Source organism: Trachypithecus francoisi, unplaced genomic scaffold, assembly GCF_009764315.1.
Source record: "Trachypithecus francoisi isolate TF-2019V2 unplaced genomic scaffold, Tfra_2.0 Lachesis_group16, whole genome shotgun sequence".
NCBI lineage: Eukaryota > Metazoa > Chordata > Mammalia > Primates > Cercopithecidae > Trachypithecus > Trachypithecus francoisi.
The window spans coordinates 11,503,337-11,529,517 of record NW_022681461.1 but is presented as its reverse complement, the minus strand read 5'-3'; the positions used below and the strand labels follow the sequence as shown (position 1 = coordinate 11,529,517).

Here is a 26,181-nt window from a genome sequence, read left to right as displayed (position 1 = left end):
GGTTCTGAAATTGAGGCAATAATTAATAGCCCACCAACCAAAAAAAGTCCAGGACCAGAGAGATTCACAGCTGAATTCTACCAGAGGTACAAAGAGGAGCTGGTACCATTCCATTTGAAACTATTCCAAGCAATAGAAAAAGAAGGAATCCTCCCTAACTCATTTTATGAGGCCAGCATCATCCTGATACCAAAACCTGGCAGAGACACAACAAAAAAAGAGAATTTTAGACCAATATCCCTGATGAACATCGATGTGAAAATCCTCAATAAAATACTGGCAAACCAATCCAGCAGCACATCAAAAAGCTTATCCACCATGATCAAGTGGGCTTCATCCCTCGGATGCAAGGCTGGTTCAACATATACAAATCAATAAACGTAATCCAGTATATAAACAGAACCAAATACAAAAACCACGTGATTATCTCAATAGATACAGAAAAGACCTTTGACAAAATTCAACAGCCCTTCATGCTAAAAACTCTCAATAAACTAGGTATTGATGGAACGTATCTCAAAATAAGAGCTATTTACAACAAACCCACAGCCAATATCATAGTGAATGGGCAAAAACTGGAAGCATTCCCTTTGAAAACTGGCACAAGACAGGGATGCCCTCTCTCACCACTCGTATTCAACATAGTGTTGGAAGTTCTGGCCAGGTCAGTCAGGCAGGAGAAAAAAAATAAAGGGTATTCAATTAGGAAAAGAGAAGTCAAATTGTCCCTATTTGCAGATGACATGATTGTGTATTTAGAAAACCCCATCGTCTCAGCCCAAAATCTCCTTAAGCTGATAAGCAACTTCAGCAAAGTCTCAGGATACAAAATCTAGTGCAAAAATCACAAGCATTTCTATACACCAATAACAGACAAACAGAGAGCCAAATCATGAATGAACTCCCATTCACAATTGCTTCAAAGAGAATAAAATACCTAGGAATCCAACTTACAAGGGATGTGAAGGACCTCTTTAAGGAGAACTAGAAACCACTGCTCAATGACATAAAAGAGGACACAAACAAATGGAAGAACATTCCATGCTCATGGATAGGAAGAATCAATATCGTGAAAATGGCCATACTGCCCAAGGTAATTCATAGATTCAATGCCATTCCCATCAAGCTACCAATGACTTTCTTCATAGAATTGGAAAAAACTACTTTAAAGTTCATATGGAACCGAAAAAGAACCCGCATTGCCGAGACAATCCTAAGCCCATTTTTAAATAGGGTTGTTTTCTTGTTGCCGAGGGAGCAGATTTCCCTTTTGCTCTGGAAAATCTCCGGATGGTGGCAGTCCTCTCTTAGTTATAGGGAGTGGGAAAATATAAGTGAATAAAACATGGTGTCCATCTCCTAGTGTATTTGCTTGAATACGCAGCAAAGCTGTCTCAATATAGTGTCTTGAGTGAAACAATAAATCAAGATTGTTTTGTTAAATGGTAAAACTCTAAAGAATCTTCATCCTCACTACTACTTAGAGAGCATAAAGTCATATCAAAAAGGACATGCTGTTTGTTAGAGATAAATAGGTACTTGAGTATATTATTATAATTTTGGGGAGGGGTTATCTAAATAAAGTCACTTCGTAAGTTGAATCCCAGTGTATGAGGTGGTTTTGTGTTTTAAAAGTCTAAAGACTTAATTCATTACAATATGTTTTTATTGGCTTCCTTCTTCCTATTTTTTGTGGCTTATCTTTTCCCTATCTTCTATTCATGTGTTTTCCAAATGTGTTAATTGGTGTCACCAAAAGGTCTGGTTTATTATCACCCTCTGCTTCAACTGACATCATAGATCTCTTTCTCAAAATCACAATTTCTAATTCTATTTTCAGACATAGCAGTAATTTGATTATTTGTTTTGTTCTGGGGCCTGGAAAGAGACCCCAACAGTTACTTTTAAATTGACGCATTTACCCTTTAATCATCATTTCTTCATAAGAAGCCACACAAACTCAGAGTTATTATGCCTCCTATTTTTATCATACAATGTTAGTTTTCCCATGGTAATTTTGCAGATTGTTACATTTTGTTATCTCAGAATCTTGATTGTGTTACATACTCTAATGAAACTCCATGTGACTCTGCAGCCCCTAATTTCATTTTTTTCATATGATTTAGGTTTAACTATATTACCATTCTGGAAACAGATACAAATTAGAGGAAAATTAGAAACCAAATTGGTACAACAGGTTCTCAATTTCATGATGCATTAAATTTGGGGGCAATTTATCACAAGTGGAAAAAGTTTAGGTAGTGGCAATGGTCACATAACTGAATGAGAGCTCTTGAAGAAATATGATTTTCTCTTTAAGGTCTAGCACAAAGAAAACCCATGTATTCACCACCCTTAATAGAATTCAGTACACGAATCATTGTATCTGTCACTAGGTCTAGATACTGTCTGCAGGCACTTCAATAGCTGCAGAAATTTTATCTTTTCTGGCAAATTTCTGGGGAAATGAATATGAGGAGAGAAAATGTGTTACATCGTGGAGGGAAAAACTGTAGCTCCACATGGATACTCTAGTTCACTCAGTAAATACCTAATACCTGTAATGATTCATTCCACAGGGGCGGAGCAAGATGGCCGAATAGGAGCAGCTCCAGTCTCCAACTCCCAGCGCAAGCGACACAGAAGACCGGTGATTTCTGCGTTTTCAACTGAGGTACTGGGGTCATCTCGCTAGGGAGTGCCGGACAATCGGTGCTGGTCAGCTGCTGCAGCCTGACCAGCGTGAGCTGAAGCAGGGCGAGGCATCGCCTCACCTGGAAGTGCAAGGGGGAAGGAATCCCTTTTCCTAGCCAGGGGAACTGAGACACACAACACCTGGAAAATCGGGTAACTCCCACCCCAATACTGCGCTTTAAGGAAACAGGCACACCAGGAGAATATATCCCACACCTGGCCGGGAGGGTCCCACGCCCACGGAGCCTCCCTCACTGCTAACACAGCCGTCTGCGGCGATCTATCCGCAAGGCAGCACCGAGGCTGGGGGAGGGGCGCCCGCCATTGCTGAGGCTTAAGTAGGTAAACAAAGCCGCTGGGAAGCTCGAACTGGGTGGAGTTCACAGCAGCTCAAGGAAGCCTGCCTGTCTCTGTAGACTCTACCTCTGCGGACAGCGCACAGCTGCAGCCCATTAGGGGAAAGAGCGGGGGCGGTGCAGACGCGAACGACTCTGTCTGACAGCTTTGGGGAGAGCCGTGGATCTCCTAACGCGGAGGTTGAGATCCGAGAACGGACAGACTGCCTGCTCAGGTGGGTCCCTGACCCCTGAGTAGCCTAGCTGGGAGACATCCCCCACTAGGGGCAGTCTGACACCCCACACCTCACAGGGTGGCGTCACCCCTGAGAGGAAACTTCCAAAGAAAGAATCAGACAGGTACACTCGCTGTTCAGCAATATTCTATCTTCGGCAACCTCTGCTGCTGATACCCAGGCAAACAGGGTCTGGAGTGGACCTCAAGCAATCTCCAACAGACCAACAGACAGTCCTTCTGACTGTCAGACGGAAAACTATCAAACAGGAAGGACACCTATACCAAAACCCCATCCGTACATCACCATCATCAAAGTCCAGAGACAGATAAAACCACAAAGATGGGGAAGAAGCAGGGCAGAAAAGCTGGAAATTCAAAAAATAAGAGCGCATCTCCCCCTGCAAAGGAGCGCAGCCCATCGCCAGCAACGGATCAAAGCTGGTCAGAGAATGACTTTGACGAGATGAGAGAAGAAGGCTTCACTCCATCAAACCTCTCAGAGCTAAAGGAGGAATTACGTACCCAGCGCAAAGAAACTAAAAATCTTGAAAAAAAGTGGAAGAATTGACAGCTAGATTAATTAATGCAGAGAAGATCATAAACAAAATGACAGAGATGAAAACCATGACACGAGAAATACATGACAAATGCACAAGCTTCAGTAACCGACTCGATCAACTGGAAGAAAGAGTATCAGCGATTGAGGATCAAATGAATGAAATGAAGCGAGAAGAGAAACCAAAAGAAAAAAGAAGAAAAAGAAATGAACAAAGCCTGCAAGAAGTATGGGATTATGTAAAAAGACCAAATCTACGTCTGATTGGGGTGCCTGAAAGTGAGGGGGAAAATGGAACCAAGTTGGAAAACACTCTTCAGGATATCATCCAGGAGAACTTCCCCAACCTAGTAGGGCAGGCCAACATTCAAATTCAGGAAATACAGAGAACGCCACAAAGATACTCCTCCAGAAGAGCAACTCCAAGACACATAATTGCCAGATTCACCAAAGTTGAAATGAAGGAAAAATCTTAAGGGCAGCCAGAGAGAAAGGTCGGGTTACCCACAAAGGGAAGCCCATCAGAATAACAGCAGACCTCTCGGCAGAAACTCTACAAGCCAGAAGAGAGTGGGGGCCAATATTCAACATTCTTAAAGAAAAGAATTTTCAACCCAGAATTTCATATCCAGCCAAACTAAGCTTCATCAGTGAAGGAGAAATAAAATCCTTTACAGATAAGCAAATGCTTAGAGATTTTGTCACCACCAGGCCTGCCTTACAAGAGACCCTGAAGGAAGCCCTAAACATGGAAAGGAACAAGCGGTACCAGCCATTGCAAAAACATGCCAAAATGTAAAGACCATCGAGGCTAGGAAGAAACTGCATCAACTAACGAGCAAAATAACCAGTTAATATCATAATGACAGGATCAAGTTCACACATAACAATATTAACCTTAAATGTCAATGGACTAAATGCTCCAATTAAAAGACACAGACTGGCAAACTGGATCAAGAGTCAAGACCCATCAGTCTGCTGTATTCAGGAGACCCATCTCACATGCAGAGACATACATAGGCTCAAAATAAGGGATGGAGGAAGATCTACCAAGCAAATGGAGAACAAAAAAAAGCAGGGGTTGCAATCCTAGTCTCTGATAAAACAGACTTTAAACCATCAAAGATCAAAAGAGACAAAGAAGGCCATTACATCATGGTAAAGGGATCAATTCAACAGGAAGAGCTAACTCTCCTAAATATATATGCACCCAATACAGGAGCACCCAGATTCATCAAGCAAGTCCTTAGAGACCTACAAAGAGACTTAGACTCCCATACAATAATAATGGGAGACTTCAACACTCCACTGTCAACATTAGACAGATCAACGAGACAGAAAGTTAACAAGGATATCCAGGAATTGAACTCATCTCTGCACCAAGCGGACCTAATAGACATCTATAGAACTCTCCACCCCAATCAACAGAATATACATTCTTCTCAGCACCACATCGCACTTATTCCAAAATTGACCACATAATTGGAAGTAAAGCACTCCTCAGCAAATGTACAAGAACAGAAATTATAACAAACTGTCTCTCAGACCACAGTGCAATCAAACTAGAACTCAGGACTAAGAAACTCAATCCAAACCGCTCAACTACATGGAAACTGAACAACCTGCTCCTGAATGACTACTGGGTACATAACGAAATGAAAGCAGAAATAAAGATGTTCTTTGAAACCAATGAGAACAAAGATACAACATACCAGAATCTCTGGGACACATTTAAAGCAGTGTGTAGAGGGAAATTTATAGCACTAAATGCCCACAAGAGAAAGCAGGAGAGATCTAAAATTGACACTCTAACATCACAATTAAAAGAACTAGAGAGGCAAGAGCAAACACATTCAAAAGCTAGCAGAAGGCAAGAAATAACTAAGATCAGAGCAGAACTGAAGGAGATAGAGACACAAAAAACCCTCCAAAAAATCAATGAATCCAGGAGTTGGTTTTTTGAAAAGATCAACAAAATTGACAGACCGCTAGCTAGACTAATAAAGAAGAAAAGAGAGAGGAATCAAATAGACGCAATAAAAAATGATAAAGGGGATATCACCACCGACCCCACAGAAATACAAACTACCATCAGAGAATACTATAACACCTCTACGCAAATCAACTAGAAAATCTAGAAGAAATGGATAATTTCCTGGACACTTACACTCTCCCAAGACTAAACCAGAAGAAGTTGAATCCCTCAATAGACCAATAGCAGGCTCTGAAATTGAGGCAACAATTAATAGCCTACCCACCAAAAAAAGTCCAGGACCAGATGGATTCACAGCTGAATTCTACCAGAGGTACAAGGTGGAGCTGGTACCATTCCTTCTGAAACTATTTCAATCAATAGAAAAAGAGGGAATCCTCCCTAACTCTTTTTATGAGGCCAACATCATCCTGATACCAAAGCCTGGCAGAGACACAACAAAAAGAGAGAATTTTAGACCAATATCCCTGATGAACATCGATGCAAAAATCCTCAATAAAATACTGGCAAACCGGATTCAGCAGCACATCAAAAAGCTTATCCACCATGATCAAGTGGGCTTCATCCCTGGGATGCAAGGCTGGTTCAACATTCGCAAATCAATAAACGTAATCCAGCATATAAACAGAACCAAAGACAAGAACCACATGATTATCTCAATAGATGCAGAAAAGGCTTTTGACAAAATTCAACAGCCCTTTATGCTAAAAACGCTCAATAAATTTGCTATTGATGAAACGTACCTCAAAATAATAAGAGCTATTTATGACAAACCCACAGCTAATATCATACTGAATGGGCAAAAACTGGAAAAATTCCCTTTGAAAACTGGCACAAGACAGGGATGCCCTCTCTCACCACTCCTATTCAACATAGTGTTGGAAGTTCTGGCTAGGGCAATCAGGCAAGAGAAAGAATCAAGGGTATCCAGTTAGGAAAAGAAGAAGTCAAATTGTCCCTGTTTGCAGATGACATGATTGTATATTTAGAAAACCCCATTGTCTCAGCCCAAAATCTGCTTAAGCTGATAAGCAACTTCAGCAAAGTCTCAGGATACAAAATTAATGTGCAAAAATCACAAGCATACTTATACACCAGTAACAGACAAGCAGAGAGCCAAATCAGGAATCAACTTCCATTCACAATTGCTTCAAAGAGAATCAAATACCTAGGAATCCAGCTTACAAGGGATGTAAAGGACCTCTTCAAGGAGAACTACAAACCACTGCTCAGTGAAATCAAAGAGGACACAAACAAATGGAAGAACATACCATGCTCATGGATAGGAAGAATCAATATCGTGAAAATGGCCATACTGCCCAAGGTGATTTATAGATTCAATGCCATCCCCATCAAGCTACCAATGACTTTCTTCACAGAATTGGAAAAAACGGCTTTAAAGTTCATATGGAACCAAAAAAGAGCCCGCATTGCCAAGACAATCCTAAGTCAAAAGGACAAAGCTGGAGGCGTCACGCTACCTGACTTCAAACTATACTACAAGGCTACAGTAACCAAAACAGCATGGTACTGGTACCACAACAGAGATATAGACCAATGGAACAGAACAGAGTCCTCAGAAATAATACCACACATCTACAGCCATCTGATCTTTGACAAACCTGAGAGAAACAAGAAATGGGGAAAGGATTCCCTATTTAATAAATGGTGCTGGGAAAATTGGCTAGCCACAAGTAGAAAGCTGAAACTGGATCCTTTCCTTACCCCTTATACGAAAATTAATTCAAGATGGATTAGAGACTTAAATGTTAGACCTAATACCATAAAAACCCTAGAAGAAAATCTAGGTAGTACCATTCAGGACATAGGCATGGGCAAGGACTTCATGTCTAAAACACCAAAAGCAACGGCAGCAAAAGCAAAAATTGACACATGGGATCTAATTAAACTAAAGAGCTTTTGCACAGCCAAAGAAACTACCATCAGAGTGAACAGGCAACCTACAGAATGGGAAAAAATTTTTGCAACCTACTCATCTGACAAAGGGCTAATATCCAGAATCTACAAAGAACTCAAACAAATATACAAGAAAAAAGCAAACAACCCCATCAAAAAGTGGGGAAAGGATATGAACAGACATTTCTCAAAAGAAGACATCCATACAGCCAACAGACACATGAAAAAATGCTCATCATCACTGGCCATCAGAGAAATGCAAATCAAAACCACAATGAGATACCATCTCACACCAGTTAGAATGGCAATCATTAAGAAGTCAGGAACAACAGGTGTTGGAGAGGATGTGGAGAATAGGAACACTTTTACACTGTTGGTGGGATTGTAAACTAGTTCAACCATTATGGAAAACAGTATGGCGATTCCTCAAGGATCTAGAACTAGATGTACCATATGACCCAGCCATCCCACTACTGGGTATATACCCAAAGGATTATAAATTACTCTACTACAAAGACACATGCACACGTTTGTTTATTGCGGCACTATTCACAATAGCAAAGTCTTGGAATCAACCCAAATGTCCATCTGTGACAGACTGGATTAAGAAAATGTGGCACATATACACCATGGAATACTATGCAGCCATCAAAAAGGATGAGTTTGCGTCCTTTGTAGGGACATGGATGCAGCTGGAAACCATCATTCTTAGCAAACTATCACAAGAAGAGAAAACCAAACACCGCATGTTCTCACTCATAGGTGGGAACTGAACAATGAGATCACTTGGACTCGGGAAGGGGAACATCACACACTGGGGCCTATCATGGGGAGGGGGGAGGAGGGAGGGATTGCATTGGGGAGTTATACATGATATAAACGTCATGCACATGTACCCTAGAACTTAAAGTATAATAAAAAAAAAAAAAAAAATGATTCATTCCACAAATCATCACTGAGTATGTACATGTGTCAAGGAGTGTCCTTGGCACTGGAGATACAATGACAAACAGAATGACAAGGTTCCTATTGGGAAAGACAGACCAACTGGTATTATATAGTGAACAAGAAAAAATTATAGGGCTGGGCGTGGTGGCTCACGTCTGTAATCCCAGCATTTTGGGAGGCCGAGGCAGTTGACTCACGAGGTCAGGAGTTCGAGACTAGCCTGACCAACATGGTGAAACCCCATCTCTACTAAAAATATAAAAATTAGCCTGGTGTGGTGGTGCACACCTGTAATCCCAGCTACTTGGGAGGCTGAGGCAGGAGAATCTCTTGAACCCAGGAGGCAGAGGTTGCAGTGAGCCAAGATCACGCCACTGCACTCCAGCCTGGGTGACAGAGTGAGACTCCATCTCAGGAAAAAAAAAAAAAAATGATATACCATCTGTATAATCATATATGATACTTGTATGATTACACAATCATATGTGTATAGAGAATTAAAATAAGAAGGTATTTTAGAGAGTAATTGAGTGGCCTCTTGAGACTAGCCAGCCAGGGAGTGCTCTGAGATGGGGCACTAGAATCTGAGAGGTAGAGACCACCAGAAACACAAAGAAACAAATGCATTTCTGCAGTCGGGCACCTGCTGACTCCTGGATTCCACTAGGACAGAGTAAGAGCTTGTTCTCTGCCAACCCAGAATTCAGCCCTGTGGCTGCCGCAAAAAGAATCCCAGAAGAGGGACTCACTCTGAACACATTCTGGCTCCAGAGGCTTCCTCATTAAAATAATAATAATAATAAATCTTAAAATCCCGGGAGAGATTCCGGAATAAAAATGGAGAAAGTGAGACTTTAAACTAAAATTATTAGAAATCCCCAGGAAGTAAAGAAGGAAAAAGAAACCAGAAAAAAAAATCCTATCAGTTAATTAAACCTTGGAGTGACAAGAAGATCTAGAGCTTCCTAAAGTATGGAAATTTCTTGGCTTTGAAGAATTGAGGGAGAATAATCATGAACAGTCTAAAGCAATTTCCCAGCGTCTCAAGTAAAAGGGGATGAGGAGGAGCTGGCAAGAATGTTTCCAGATGATGACATGTTTGCAAGGCTTTTTCTGGGCCACTCATGGGGCCACACAGAGGCCAAGGAGTCACGCTGGCCCTGTTCTTATGGAGGGGCCCTGCACAGGATTTGGGGATAAGGATGGAACGACAGTGTCTCTTCAGGTCCTCTCTGTGCGGTTGTGGTCATCCTTCTCTCTCCTGAGTTCCAGCCCCAAGCCTGTGGCATCCCTGTTTCACTTTGAGGGGTTTCCGTGGGCTCCTCCACGCATGAACTACATGGAGGATCCTCAGGTACCCAGATGGGAAACCTGGAACAGGAACCCTCCATGGTAAGCCCCCTGCCTGTTTCCTTTTCCCAGCAGCCAGTCCTCAAGCCCCCTGCAGCAGTGGTCTGCCTCTTCTGATTCTGATCCAGATTCTGAACTTAGCAACAACTAGAACCTGAAGCCCAATTCTGTCTGAAATCAACAGAATAATATAATCTATACGCTGGTGCCTGACTCTTTGCCTAACCCAACTCAATGAGAGTAAAATGTGAAATAAACAAAACATGAAAAGTAAAGAATCTGAGATGTGAGGGGAGAGAAGGAAGCAGCCATATGGGAAAAGTCCCAAGCTTCGTGAGTTACAAGGAAGCTGGTGTGGCTGGATGGTGACGGTTGAGGGCACTGGGCATGGGGTGAAGCCAGTGGGTGTGAAGAGACTAGAAAACTAGAGTTTTGTGAACTTCTACTAAATACCACATTGTTAAACAGGATTTGAGGAATTTTGTTTGCTTGTTTTTTGTTTTTTGAGACGGAGTCTTGCTCTTGTTGCCCAGGCTGGAGTGCAATGGCATGATCTTGGTTCACTGCAACCTCTGCCTCCTGGGTTCAAGCAATTCTCCTGCCTCAGCCTCCCAAGTAGCTGGGATTACAGACGCGCGCCACCACGCTGGGCTAATTTTTGTATTTTTAGTAGAGACAGGGTTTTACCATGTTGGCCAGGCTGGTCTTGAACTTCTGACCTCGTGATCCCCCCCATCTCGGCCTCCCAAAGTGCTGGGATTATAAGCGTGAGCCACCGCGCCCAGCCAGAAGTTTTAAATGTGGCAGACAGTGCTGGGTACCTCCCCTGTAACCATCCATTCCCATTTCTTCCCTTTCTCACAGAGCTCCAATTTAGTTTGGAGTTGCATAGTACCCAGTTAAAAGCACCTAGTTCCAGGCCAGGCACGGTGGCTCATGGCTGTAATCCTAGCACTTTGGGAGGCCGAGGCAGGTGGATCACTTGAGATCAGGAGTTCAAGACAAGCCTGGCCAACATGGCGAAACCTCATCTCTACTAAAAATACAAAAATTAGCTAGGCATGGTGGCACGTGCCTGTAGTCCTAGCTACATGGGAGGTTAAGGTAGGAGAATCATTTGAACCCAGGACACAGAGGTTGCAGTGAGCCAAGATCGCGCCACTGCACTCTAGCCTGGGCAACAGAGTGAGACTCTGTCTCGAACAAACAAACAAACAAAACCCCCTAATTCCAGAGTCCCTTACAGCTGGGGCCGGTCACACTACATGGTTCTGGATATGATATGTATCCAGAATGCTGATGAGAAAGTCCTCCCTTCCGGAATAAAACAGGGAACTTCTAGACGACGGCTTTTCATGATTTTTCATTCTTCCTGCCTGGCGCACTGATGCAATGTCTGTGAGGATAACAGCCGCCTTAAACTATGACAATGAAAACCACAAATAAAAAAATGAGATGAGAGAAAGACAGGAGTCTAGGAGACTGGTGGGATGCTGAGCCTACCGCACTGCACAGCCCTGCTGACCTCTGCACGTTTTGTTGGACTTAATAAACTAATGTGTGTTTTAGGCGCTGACATCCACGCATTCTCATACTTGTAACCAAGCATCATCCTAAATCATCTAACACAGAATAGGAAAAAATAACCATTTAAGGAACTGGGGAAAATATTGGTTAAAATAATAAAGGGATAATAGTAACCCAGAAGAAGGCAAAGGTAGTCTTATCTTTCTGAAATTTGGCCTCGAGGAGTACAGAAGCCAAAGCCAGGAGGACATTTCTCAATGCTACTACTCATACTACTATTAATTCTACTATTACTGATAAAGATAATAATACATACTACAAGGCTACAGTAACCAAAACAGCATGGTACTGGTACCACAACAGAGATATAGACCAATGGAACAGAACAGAGTCCTCAGAAATAATACCACACATCTACAGCCATCTGATCTTTGACAAACCTGAGAGAAACAAGAAATGGGGAAAGGATTCCCTATTTAATAAATGGTGCTGGAAAATTGGCTAGCCATAAGTAGAAAGCTGAAACTGGATCCTTTCCTTACCCCTTATACGAAGATTAATTCAAGGTGGATTAGAGACTTAAATGTTAGACCTAATACCATAAAAACCCCAGAAGAAAACCTAGGTAGTACCATTCAGGACATGGGCATGGGCAAGGACTTCATGTCTAAAACACCAAAAGCAATGGCAGCAAAAGCCAAAATTGACAAATGGGATCTAATTAAACTAAAGAGCTTCTGCACAGCAAAAGAAACTACCATCAGAGTAAACAGGCAACCTACAGAATGGGAGAACATTTTTGCAATCTACTCATCTGACAAAGGGCTAATATCCAGAATCTACAAAGAACTCAAACAAATACACAAGAAAAAAACAAACAACCCCATCAAAAAGTGGGCAAAGGATATGAGCAGACATTTCTCAAAAGAAGACATTCATACAGCCAACAGACACGTGAAAAAATGCTCATCATCACTCGCCATCAGAGAAATGCAAATCAAAACCACAGTGAGATACCATCTCACACCAGTTAGAATGGCAATCATTAAAAAGTCAGGAAACAACAGGTGTTGAGAGGATGTGGAGAAATAGGAACACTTTTACACTGTTGGTGGGATTGTAAACTAGTTCAACCATTATGGAAAACAGTATGGCAATTCCTCAAGGATCTAGAACTAGATGTACCATATGACCCAGCCATCCCACTACTGGGTATATACCCAAAGGATTATAAATTATTCTACTACAAAGACACATGCACACGTATGTTTATTGTGGCACTATTCACAATAGCAAAGACTTGGAATCAACCCAAATGTCCATCTGTGACAGACTGGATTAAGAAAATGTGGCACATATACACCATGGAATACTATGCAGCCATCAAAAAGGATGAGTTTGCGTCCTTTGTAGGGACATGGATGCAGCTGGAAACCATCATTCTTAGCAAACTATCACAAGAACAGAAAACCAAACACCGCATGTTCTCACTCATAGGTGGGAACTGAACAATGAGATCACTTGGACTCGGGAAGGGGAACATCACACACTGGGGCCTATCATGGGGAGGGGGGAGGGGGGAGGGATTGCATTGGGAGTTATACATGATATAAATGATGAATTGATGGGTGCTGACGAGTTGCTGGGTGCAGCACACCAACATGGCACAAGTATACATATGTAACAAACCTGCACGTTATGCCCATGTACCCTAGAACTTAAAGTATAATAAAATAATAATAATAATAATAATAATACATACTAGCAGCAAAGCCAGCTCACATTTTTAAAGTGCTCACCATGTACCAGGCACTCTCCTAAGCACTCCACGTCTTAAATTATTGAATCCTCAGAGCCACCTTCACAATTATTATCATTATTTCACAGATGAAGATATTGAGAGAGAGAGGGTTTAAGCGACTCGTCAGGATGAAAGAGCCAAAATTTCAACCTAGGAGGCCTGACTACAAGGCCTGCAGGATGAATCAAGTTTTATGAAATTATCTTAATGTATGATATAATATCTCTTCACCTTCGGTAAAAATTCTGCTCAAATTTTCTGCCTAACTTTAAAAATGGGTTGCTTATCATCTTCATATCAAGTATCTATTTGCTTTTTACAATTAAAACAGTAACATTGCTGCCAGGCATGGTGGCTTACACCTGTAATCCCAGCACTTTGGGAGGCTGAGGTGGGTGGATCATTTGAGGTCAGGAGTTCAAGACCACCTTGGCCAACATAGTGAAATCCTGTCACTACTAAAAATACAAAAATTAGCTGGGTGTGGTGCCATGTGCCTGTAATCCCAGCTACTCAGGGACGCTGAGGTAGGAGAATCGCTTGAACCCGGGAGGCGGATGTTGCAGTGAGCAGAGATCCTGCCACTGCACTCCAACCTGGGTGACAGACTGAGTGACTGAGACTCCGTCTCAAATAAAACAAAACGAAACAAAACACAACTCAAAAAACAGTAACATTGCTGAACAGTCCAAAGAAACAAAGCGGAAGGAAGCAATGGCATGGCATCTTCAAAGAGCAGACAGCAAATAACTTCTAGAATTCTGAATCCAAAGAAAATACCCTACACATATGAAAGTGATATACAAACTTTTTTTTTTGAGAGGGAGTCTCACTCTGTTGGCCAGGCTGGAGTGCAGTGGCACAACCTCTGCCTCCCAGGTTCAAGTGATTCTCCTGCCTCAGCCTCCTGAGTAGCTGGGACTACAGGCATGTGCCATCACGTCCAGCTAATTTTTTGCTTTTTCAGTAGAGATGGCGTTTCACCGTGTTAGCCAGGATGGTCTTGATCTCCTGACTTCGTGATCCGCCTGCCTTGGCCACCCAAAGTGCTGGGATTACAGGTATGAGCCACCGCACCCGGCCCAAACATTTTTGAATGAACAAAAAATTGAAAAATTCATTGCCAGGCTACCCACTCTAAAGGAAATATTAAAGATTGTCCTCCAGGCAGATGGAAAATTAAGCCAGATAAAAACTTACTTAGAGATGTAGAAAGAAATGAAGAACAAGGCCGGGCGTGGTGGTTCACGCCTATAATCCTAGCACTTTGGGAGGTTGAGGTAGGCGGATCACCTGAGGTCAGGAGTTCGAGATCAACCTGGCCAACATGGCGAAACCCCATCTCTACTAAAAATACAAAAAATTAGCTGGGCATGGTTGTGGGTGCCTGTAATCCCAGCTACTTGGGAGACTGAGGCAGGAGAATCACTTGAACCTAGGAGACAGAGGATGCAGTAAGCTGAGATCGTGCCACTGCACTCCAGCCTGGGTGACAGAGCGAGACTCCATCAAAAAGAAGAAAGAAAGAAGAAGAAAGAAGAAAGAAGGAGAGAGAGAGAAAGAGAAAGGAAAGAAAAGAAAGAAAGAAGAAAGAAAGAAAGAAAGAAAGAAAGAAGAAAGAAAGAAGAAAGAAAAGAAAAGAAAAGAAAAGAAAAGAAAAGAAAAGAAAAAGAAAAGAAAAGAAAAGAAAAGAAAAGAAAAGAAAAGAAAAGAAAAGAAAAGAAAAGAAAAAGAAAAGAAAAGAAAAGAAAAAGAGAGAAAGAAAGAAAGAGCTATAGGTAAATCTAAATGAATAATAATGATATAAAACCTTATAAAACAATGTAAATAATGTCTTGTGGGGATACTTATTATTATATATTAGAAAATACGTGTATTTTCTAACGGTGTATATCAATAACCAAATTAAGTGCAAATGAAAAGCCAAAAATTGGCCAGGAGTGGTGGCTCACACCTATAATCTCAGCATTTTGGAAGGCTGAGGGAGCAGGATTGCTTAAGGTCAGGAGTTTGAGACCAGCCTGAGCAACACAGTGAGACCTTGTCTCTATGAAAAATTTTAAAAAATTAGCTGGGCACAGTGGCATGAACCTGTAGTCCCAGCTACTCAGGAAGCTGAGGCAGGAGGATCACTTGAGCCCAGTAGTTCAAGGCTGAGTGAGCTATGTTGCGCCACTGCACTCCAGCCTGGGTGACAGAGTAGGACTCCATCTCTGTCTTAAAAAAAAAAAAAAAAAAAAAGCCAAAGGTTCTAAGTCTGGATTAAAAAATCTCCAACAGGCTGGGTGCAGTGGCTCATGTCTATAATCCCAGCATTTTGGGAGGCTGAGGGGGGTGGATCACGAGGTCAGGAGTTCGAGACCAGCCTGACCAACATGGTGAAACCCCGTCTCTCCTAAAAATATAAAAATTAGCTGGGTGTGGTGGTGTGCTTCTGTGATCCCAGCTACTCAGGAGGCTGAGGCAGGAGAATCACTTGAACCCGGGAGGAGGAGGTTGCAGTGAGCCGAGAGCCGAGATCACGTCACTGCAATCCAGCCTGGGTGACAGAGCAGGACTCCGTCTCAAAAAAAAAAAAAGAGAAAAAAGAAAAACTTCAACAACATGTTGTTTACAAGAGACATTACCTAAATATAAGAATACAAAAAGGTTCAATGTAAAAGAATAGAAAAGGTACAGCATATAAACATTAACTAAGAGAAAGTTGATATGCCCGTATTAATATAAACAATGTCAATATTAAGACGCATCATTAGAGGTAAAGATTATTTATTAATCATAAAAGTTTTTGTTAATCCAGAAGCTATAACATTTCCAGAGTCATAAATGACACAAAAAAATTAACAGAAATAAAAGTAAAAGTAGAGACTCCTTGAATCAGAATGGGGGATTTTTAATACACTCCTTATCTCATAACTGTTAAACAAAAATCAGTAGACCTGTTGAAGATTTGAACAATGTGATTAACAAATTTGACATATTTGATATAGATAAAAAAAGCTATACTCATCTGGGCACAGTGGCTCACGCCTGTAATCCCAGCACTTTGGGAGGCCGAGACAGGCAGATCACCTGAGGTCAGGAGTTCAAGACCAGCCTGGCCAACATGGTGAAACCCTGTCTCTACTAAAAATACAAAATTAGCCAGATGTGGTGGCACATGCCTGTAATCCCAGCTACCGGGAGGCTGAGGTAGGAGAATTACTTGAACCCGGGAGGTGGAGTTTGCAGTGAGCCATGATGGTGTCATTACATTCCAACCTGTGCAGCAAGAGTGAAACTCTTTCTCAAAACAAACACCTATAGTTAGTAATTGTGACATATACATTCTGTTCAAGTACACGTGAAATTTTACCAAAATTAACTATATGTCAGACCATAAAGCATACTTTATCGCATGGAAATTATATAAAATATGTTCCCTGACCACAGTGGAATTAAGTTAGAAATCAATAACAAAAGGATTCAATAGAGCAAAAGCATTAAGGTAAGGATTTGCATCCCAGACAGTAGCGAGGGGCCCAGGGCACCAAGCCCAGGCTTTAACTGTTCTCCCCCTGTAAGGACTCTAAGTCCTTACACACGTTTCTTCTCCAGGAACAAAACATGGATGAATCTCATGAAAGAATCCATACTGTATGATTCCATTTATATAAAAATAGGCAAAACTAATCTACGGTAAACATTGATTATCCTTGGAAGGAAAGGATGGAGTAATGATTAGGAGAGGGCCAGAGACAGGCATGCTGGCAGAGTTCTGATTCACGCCCTGGGTAGTGATTCCATGGGTGTGTTCAGTTTGTTATAATTGATCAAGTTTGTGATTTGCTGTATAATATTATACTTCAAAAAAGTTTTTTTTACAAACAAAACAAACACCTACAAGTTCAGAATCCTTTTTTTTTTTTTTTTTTTTTTTTTTTTTTTTTTTTGAGGCAAAGTCTCACTCTGTTGCTCAGGCTGGAGTGCAGTAATGCAATCTTGGCTCACTGCTAACTCTGCCTCCTAGGTTCAAGCCATTCTCCTGCCTTAGCCTCCCAAGTAGCTGGGATTAATAGGCAGCATACCACCACACCTGGCTAATTTTTTATTTTTATTTATTTATTTATTTATTTTTTGTTTTAGTAGAGTTGGGTTTTCTGCCATGTGGGCCAGGCTGGTGTTGAACTCCTGGCCTCAAGCAATCTACCCACATTGGCCTCCCAAAATGCTGGGATTACAGATGTGAGCCACCATGCCTGGCCACAATACTATTTTAAAAGAGAGAAAGAAAGAAACACTTATTTGGCAACCTTTGGAAGTAACTAGAACATCAGCTCCTTAATCTAAAAACTGACAACAGGAAAAACATAAGCAGTTACCCTGCTTTCCTGTAGATTGTATTTCAGTGTAAGTAGATAGCTCTAGTTGATGAGGAAAAGTTTTTCTTTACAAATAATTTCCAACTAATAAATGTGGAATTAATGGCAGAATTAGATAATCACCAACGAGTAACCACTAATGAAATAATTCAGGCAAAGGTCATAATATTAGTTATCTATTGCTGTGTAACAGATTACTTCAGGATGTTGCAGCTTAAAACAACAAACATTTATCATCTCCTAGTTTCTGTGGGTTAGGAATCAGGGCATGGCTTAACATGATGTCCGGGTTCAGTCTCTCAACACTACAATCAAATGTCAACGAGGGCTGCAGTTGTCTCAAGACTTGAGTTGGGGAAGATTCACCTGCAAGCTTACTCATGGGGTTCTTGGCAGATTTTAGGTTCTTACTGGCTGTTAGCCAGAAACAACAGGTACTTACCACATGGGCTTCTCCACAGGGCATCTCCCAAGATGGCAGCTGGCTTCTCTAAGAGCTAGCAGTGAAGAAGAGAGGAAGAGAAGATGCCCAAGGTAGAATCCACAGTTTTTTGGTAGCTTATTATTGAAATGACATCTCATCACCTCTGCTGCACCCTATTCTAGAAGTCTTAAGTCCAGCCTAGAGTCAAGAAAAGGAGATTGCATAGAAAGTCAATACAAGGAGGCGGCCATCACGGGGAACCTCCTAGAGGCTGCTATAAAAGTTGATCATACAAATTGGATCGTTCTTGTCATACCGAGCTAAATGAGAGTTGAGGGGCCAGGAAAAAAGCACTAAGACACATAACATTGCTCCAAGAATGTCATTCTCTGCAAGCCTGGATGCCGAAACGGTCTGCTATAACTTAAAACCAGTTTTATCTAATGGCTACTGGAACAACCTGATTAGACTCTAAGACTAGTTTTAGCCACCATGGTCACTCACCAATTAGAGCTTGCCAGTTCCCCAAAACTTTGCTAGTGCCAGTGAACTTTCTTTCAGAACAATATGTAACATTTCTTCTTTTTAGGAAAACTGCAACCTTATCTTTGTTCTTTGGACATACTGAAGACTCCCTGGTGTGTGTGTATGACTCAAATTGCAATTCTTGCTTCCCAAATAAAATGTTTTAAATTTAGATATATGCTTCTATATTTTATTTGACTTCAACGCTGCCTACCATCATCATCGAAGGATGGAAGCTATTAGGTGAAAAGTTGATGGGGACTTTGTAAAACAGAGGCATCAGACTGTCATCACCTGAATCCTTTACTCAATCTGAAACTCACTAAAGAACAATAAGACATTATTTGCCTTGTACTGTGAAGCAATCTGAAGTACATAGCACTATCGAATGAGGTACTTGTACTGTGAAGCAGTCTGAAGTACATAACACCATCTAATGAGGTACTTGTACTGTGAAGCAGTCTGAAGTACATAGCACCATCTAATGAGGTACTTGTACTGTGAAGCAGTCTGAAGTACATAGCACCATCTAATGAGGTACTTGTACTGTGAAGCAGTCTGAAGTACATAGCACCATCTAATGAGGTACTTGTACTGTGAAGCTCTGAAGTACATAGCCCATCTAATGAGGTACTTGTACTGTGAAGCAGTCTGAAGTACATAGCACCATCTAATGAGGTACTTGTACTGTGAAGCAGTCTGAGTACATAGCACCATCTAATGAGGTACTTGTACTGTGAAGCATCTGAAGTACATAGCACCATCTAATGAGGTACTTGTACTGTGAAGCAGTCTGAAGTACAAGCACCATCTAATGAGGTACTTGTACTGTGAAGCAGTCTGAAGTACATAGCACCATCTAATGAGGTACTTGTACTGTGAAGCAGTTGAAGTACATAGCACCATCTAATGAGGTACTTGTACTGTGAAGCAGTCTGAAGTACATAGCACCATCTAATGAGTACTTGTACTGTGAAGCAGTCTGAAGTACATAGCACCATCTAAGAGGTCTTGTACTGTGAAGCAGTCTGAAGTACTAGCACCATCTAATGAGGTACTTGTACTGTGAAGCAGTCTGAAGTACATAGCACCATCTAATGAGGTACTTGTACTGTGAAGCAGTCTGAAGTACATAGCACCATCTAAAGAGGTACTTGTACTGAAGCAGTCTGAAGTACATAGCACCATCTAATGAGTACTTGTACTGTGAAGCAGTCTGAAGTACATAGCACCATCTAATGAGGTACTTGTACTGTGAAGCAGTCTGAAGTACATAGCACCATCTAATGAGTACTTGTACTGTGACAGTCTGAAGTACATAGCACCATCTAATGAGGTACTTGTACTGTGAAGCAGTCTGAAGTACATAGCACCATCTAATGAGGTACTTGTACTGTGAAGCAGTCTGAAGTACATAGCACCATCTAATGAGGTACTTGTACTGTGAAGCAGTCTGAAGTACATAGCACCATCTAATGAGGTACTTTTTCCAAAAAGAGGTGAGCTCAAAACCAATCAAGTCTTTAACAGACACCCATTTTATAAGAAATAAAATCTGTCAATTTATTTCTAAATAAATACATGTGATAGAAGAACAAGTCAAATGACACCACGGGGATACAAATCTAGAAGGCAGGACCTTCTACATGTCAATAGACCTATTTCTTCAGTAAGTCAACTGCATGAAAAAAATGAGGAATCACTTTAGACTAAAAGAATCTTAAGAGACCTAACAATCAAATGCAATCTTTAGACCTTGCTTGGATACTGATCCAAACAAACCAAATAGAAAAAGATAATTTTATGATAATAAGGTGACTTTCAATATAGATACAAAGATGGTACCAAGGAATTATTAACTTTTCTTAGTAAAGAATGCATTGTGGCTATGAAATTAAATGTCCATATTTTTCTGAGATGCAAACAAAAGTAACAAGGGAGACAGGGGGTCTAAGATTTGCTTTAAAGTACTTCAGCAGACACAGCAAACACAACAAAAGGAACAGATAAAACAGATATGGTAAAATCTTGGTAACTGTTGAATATAGATTATGGATATATGCAAATTCATTGTAGAATCCTATCCATTTTTATGAATGTTTAAACATTTTCATAAAAATAAGAAAAGTTATTGGGGTGGATGGTTCTATAGCTGAGTTCTAGCTAGACTTCAATATTTCTAATATTGTTTAAATATCTGTGATCTTAAAAAAGATTAAAAACTCCCCAATTCATTGTATAAAGCTAGCATAACTTATAATAAACTGTTTTTTGTGTTTTGTTTTGTTTAAGAGACAGAGTCTTACTTTGTTGCCTAGATGGAAGTACAGTGGCATGATCATAGCTCATTTTAGCCTTGATCTTCTGGGCTCAAGAAATTCTCCTGCCTCAGCCTCTCAAGTGCTGGGACTACAGGTGCACACCACCACCCCCAACTAATTTTTGTAACTTTTTTTTTCTTTTTTTTGAGATGGAGTCTTGCTCTTTCACCAGGCTGGAGTGCAGTGGCACAATCTCTGCTCACTGCAACTTCTGCCTCCCAGGTTCAAGCGATCCTCCTGTCTCAGCCTCCCGAGTAGCTGGGACTACAGGCACGCGCCACTATGCCCAGCTAATTTTTATGTGTGTGTGTTTTAGAAGAGACAGGGTTTCACCATGTTGGCCAGGCTGGTCTTGACCTCCTGACCTTGTGATCCACCCGCGTTGGCCTCCCAAAGTGCTGGGATTACAGGCCTGAGCCACCACGCCCAGCCGTAACATTATTTTTTAGAGGCAGGGTCTCACCACATTGCTCAGGCTGTTCTTGAACTCCTGGTCTCAAGTGATCCTCTTGCCTTTGCCTCCCTAATAGCTGGGATTACAGGAGCAAACCACTGTGCTTGGCTCTAAAACCTTTTTTTTTTTGAAATATTATATGTATGGAGAAAAATTAATAGCTGTGTGTAGCTTGAATAACTTTTGCATACTGAACACATCTGTGCAAAAAGACTAAAAACCAGAACACTGTGTGCACCCCAGATACCCACCCCATGCTCATTTTAGATAGTATCTTCTGCTGAAGACAGTCACTGTGCTGAAGCCAGCATAATTTTTTCTTTTTTTTTTTTTTAAGATGGAGTCGCACTCTATTGCCAAGGCTGGAGTGCGATGGTACGATCTAGGCTCACTGCAACCTCCACCTCCAGGGTTCAAGCGATTCTCCTGTCTCAGCTTTCCAAGTGGCTGGGATTACAGGCACCTGCCACCACACCCAGCTAAGTTTTGTATTTTTAGTAGAGATGGGGTTTCACTATGTTGGTCAGGGTAATCTCGAACTCCTGACCTCAAGTGATCCACCTGCCTCAGCCTCTCAAAGTGCTGGGATTACAGGTGTGAGCCACAGCACCCGGCCACCAGCATACATTTTAATACCAAAATCTGGTTTTTTTTTTTTTTGAGACGGAGTCTCGCTCTGTCACCCAAACTGGAGTGCACTGGCCAGATCTCAGCTCACTGCAAGCTCCGCCTCCCGGGTTCACGCCATTCTCCTGCCTCAGCCTCCCGAGTAGCTGGGACTATAGGCGCCCGCCACCTCGCCCGGCTAGTTTTTTGTATTTTTTAGTAGAGACGGGGTTTCACCGTGTTAGCCAGGATGGTCTCGATCTCCTGACCTTGTGATCCGCCCGCCTCGGCCTCCCAAAGTGCTGGGATTACAGGCTTGAGCCACCGCGCCCGGCCCCAAAATCTGGTTTTAAAAAACAGTGCAAAAAGTGGAGACTACAGAATAATTTCACTTATATGGAGACAACTTTTAAAAATAACATATTAGGAAATAGAATCTGGAAATATATTTTAATATCTACACAGTCATTCATACATATATTATTAACAATTTGCATGCCATTATTTCTTGCATTCCCTCCAGGTTCTTACTAAAATATGTACTTTATTAGTAGTTTTTTAAGAAAGGGATTATGGATAGTAAACATTTTTAGGCTCATGTATTTTTTAACGTATTTATTTTACCTCTACTCCTGAGAGAGAGTTTGGCTGCTTATAGAATGACAGACAGCTGTTTTCCTTCAGCATTGTAAGTATATGGCACTATTGTCTTCTGACCTCTGTTGTTAATGAGCATTCTATTGTCAATTTGTCTGTCGTTTCTTTGTATGTAATCCATCTCTCTTTTGTAGATTACATTTTCCTTTATTGCTTAGTGGTCCATAGTTTTGCTACAGTATTTCTGGGTATAGATTTATATTCAATACCTTGCTAATCAGCCTGCGATTTTTCAGTTCAAGGTCTCCTGTGTTTCTTGAGACTTTTCTGTCATTTTATTTTCTCATATCACTTACTTTCCATTCTCCTATTTCTTTTCTGCGAATTCCATTGTATACATTTCTGAACTTCTCATTCTACCCTCCAATACTCTTCTTTTTCTGCCTTACTGTGCTACGATCTATAAGCTTTTCAATGCTGTCTTCCAACTTGTTAGCCCTCTCTCTTCAGATATATCCAGGGTACCACTGGGATAATCTATCAAGGGTTATTATTATAATTTTCAATGACTGTATCTTTCACTTCCAAGATTTCCAATTTGTTCCTTTTCAAATATTTCTGTTCTTATTTCATGGATGCTGTTTCCTTCTTTGTCATTGGACAGTTAATAGATTATATTTAAGTTTTCATGTCGATCTCTATATGCTCAGGTGTTAATTTATTTGTCGAACTTACCAAATACTTTTATGATGATGAACTTCCTCGTGTGCTTAAAATTCCTTAAAAAGCTATTCTTGCTTGGGTGTTCTTCAGTTACATCTTTTCTTTTCACATGACATATTTGCTTTAGCACTGGTCCAAATGGGTTGCACCATCCAAACCACTTCTCACATTAGCAGATTAAATCGGACCTTTTGCTCTGTATTAATGGCTTAATTTTACAGTACACCTTCCTGTGTGTTGTACACACTCAGTTCAGATGTTCCATTGGGTCCTTGGCTTCTTTACTTTTTGTGTATAAATTCAACGCTCTCGAAAGCAAAAATCTATGTCCAAAATCTTTTCATACACTACATATTCAATTTAAGAGAATAAGTTCCTTCATTTTGATAATCAATTTGAGGATAAATGACCAAAGACTTGCGAACTATAGGGGGAAAAATAACATCAGGCATGTCCTGGCTCTCTACAAATCTCTTCTCAGTGTTGTATTTTACGTCTGTGAAGGAAACTGCCGTAGTGCGCCTCCACTTTGCAAGCCCCTTAAAATATCTCCATTCCAGATCCCTTAGATCCATGAACTGTTTGCCTGAAAAGAATCGTATTTTCAAAGAATCACATGGTGTTGTTACTCAACCTTTCATGACTCAGAGATGCTTCATGGACAGCGTAAGCCTTTGATGAACTCGAGTCTCCTCTTTCTGGCAGAAAGCCATTTCTAAAGCTCTTTTTAATTTGTATTTATTGATTTATTTTTGAGACAGAGTTTTGCTCTTGTTGCCTGGGCTGGAGTGCAGTGGGGTGATCTCGGCTCACAGCAACCTCCGCCTCCTGGGTTCAAGCCATTCTCCTGCCTCAGCCTCCTGAGTAGCTGGGATGACAGGCGCCCGCCACCACGCCCGGCTACTTTTTTTGTATTTTTAGTAGAGATGGGGTTTCACCATGTTGGCCAGGCTAGTCTCAAACTCCTGACCTCAGGGGATCCACCTGCCTCAGCCTCCCAAAATACTGGGGTTACAGGAGTGAGCCACTGTACCCGGCCTAAAGCTTCATAAATTTAAGGGAGATCCTGTGGTGTCGATTTCATGTAAAGCCCGCTCCTAAACAGCAATTGAGTGGGTCTGGCTAACTGGGCTTGAGTGGACCCCGCAGGGCCCTGGCAGGTGGAGGGAGTGTCTCATTCTGTGCTTGGATCCTAACAGAATGTGCAAACAGAGAGCTCTGCAGAGCACTGACAGCAGCAGGGAGGAGAAAAGGATCCTAAAACAGGGAGGAAGATGGGTCAGAAGTGCACAGATTGTTAGTGTCATTTCTTCCAAGATGCTAATGTAAGCCCTAAGTATAAAAGGGCAGTGGCTGAGCTAGAATTTGGCCATTCTCCACACTCATTCAGGACCCACAAGCTTGAGGTGTCATTAGCAGTTACAATTCCTCCAAAGAGCCAATGAGCCAACAAGAAGGAATCAAGCAAAGACACGACCCATGTTCCCCTACCCAGCAGCCATTCCCCTTTCCCTTCCCTTCTACCCCTTTCATGGCTAAATACATCGTAATGCTGAAAACAACAACAAAAGCAAGGCTGAAGGCAGGGGCTGGAGTGTAAAACCAGGCACCAACGGGCCACAGAAACAAATATAAGGAGAATGATGGTCACAGCAGACAAGCAGGATGGCTGGTCTATTTCTGGTGGGCGACTTTGCTGTTCCCCATGTGGTGACATTTGAACAGGTCACCTGTAGTCCAAAGACTGAGCGGGCACCACCCCACCCCAATCAGTCCTCCATCCCTGTACTGGGAGGGCCTGGGCCTGCCTGGTGAGAAGGCTTTATACAGACTGTACTGTCTGAAGTAGAAGACAGGTGCCAGAGCCTCTTCACTGGGCTCATACCTCCCCAAGTAGAACAGATACTGTGACTGGCCGTGGTGCTCAGCAGTCCGATCATAAGGCCAGTTGTCAAGTTTCAGGGAGTTTCACAAGATCTTTGTAGACCTGGCATAGCAAGAAGTGGTGGCAAAAAGAAGGAAGGGGATCTTTGACAAGAGAAGGTCCTAGAGCAGATAATTTTGGTGACTAAAGAGCCTCATGTCCCGAACTCCTGACCTCAGGTGATCCACCTGCCTCAGCCTCCCAAAGTGACCATCCTGGCCAACACAGTGAAATCCTGTCTCTAAAACACAAAAATTAGCTGGGCGTGGTGACATGCCTGTAGTTCCAGTTACTCAGGAGGCTGAGGCAGGAGAATCGCTTGAACCCGGGAGGCGGAGGTTGCAGTGAGCCAAGATCGTGCCACTGCACTCCAGCCAGGGTGATAGAGCAAGACTCTGTCAAAAAAAAAAAAAAAAAAAAAAAGAGCTTCATGTCATGATCCCTGACAGACACTGTAGGCTGGCTTACTCCATATGCATTGCAATCCTCTTCTGCCTCCCTCTGCTATAGAGGAGGGAGCTAAGAACTCTTATTCACCAGTCTTCCCTATAGGAAGGGGTGATAATTGGACACAATTCTTACCAAGAAGATGTAGAAAGAAGTCACCTAAGGAGAGGTGTTCTGGAAAATCGTTGCTTCCCTATTAAAAGAGGACAAAAGTATCAATGTGGCTCTTCATCCTCTCCCACCTTTTCCTGCCTGGAATGTAGCCACAGCATCTGAGGGTGAAGGAGATATCTTTTGGATGTGAAAACAAAGGCTACACCAAAACGATGGCAGAGCCCGGGTCCTTGGAGACAATTGAAAGCATCACCCCACAGACAGTGGAATCATGGTCACCAGAGACAGAGTAGGGAGTGGGAGGGGAGGATGGGGAGAGAGAAGTC

General features: G+C 41.8%; 1 protein-coding gene across 3 annotated transcripts in view; it reads right to left on the bottom strand.

Annotated features, from left to right (window-relative positions):
* Nucleotides 1-22,421: 22,421 nt before the first annotated feature.
* Nucleotides 22,422-26,181, bottom strand: part of CUNH9orf153 (chromosome unknown C9orf153 homolog) — a 50,683-nt gene continuing 46,923 nt past the window's right edge. Inside the window, exon 4 of one of the 3 annotated variants that reach the window (XM_033236914.1) lies at nucleotides 22,422-23,956. In XM_033236914.1, the coding sequence (XP_033092805.1) occupies nucleotides 23,718-23,956 (239 nt within the window). In that variant the 3' untranslated portion in view covers nucleotides 22,422-23,717. Of the gene's footprint in view, nucleotides 23,957-24,354; nucleotides 24,628-26,181 lie in introns of those variants that run through there. The other 2 variants (XM_033236913.1, XM_033236916.1) reach the window with 2 other exon arrangements.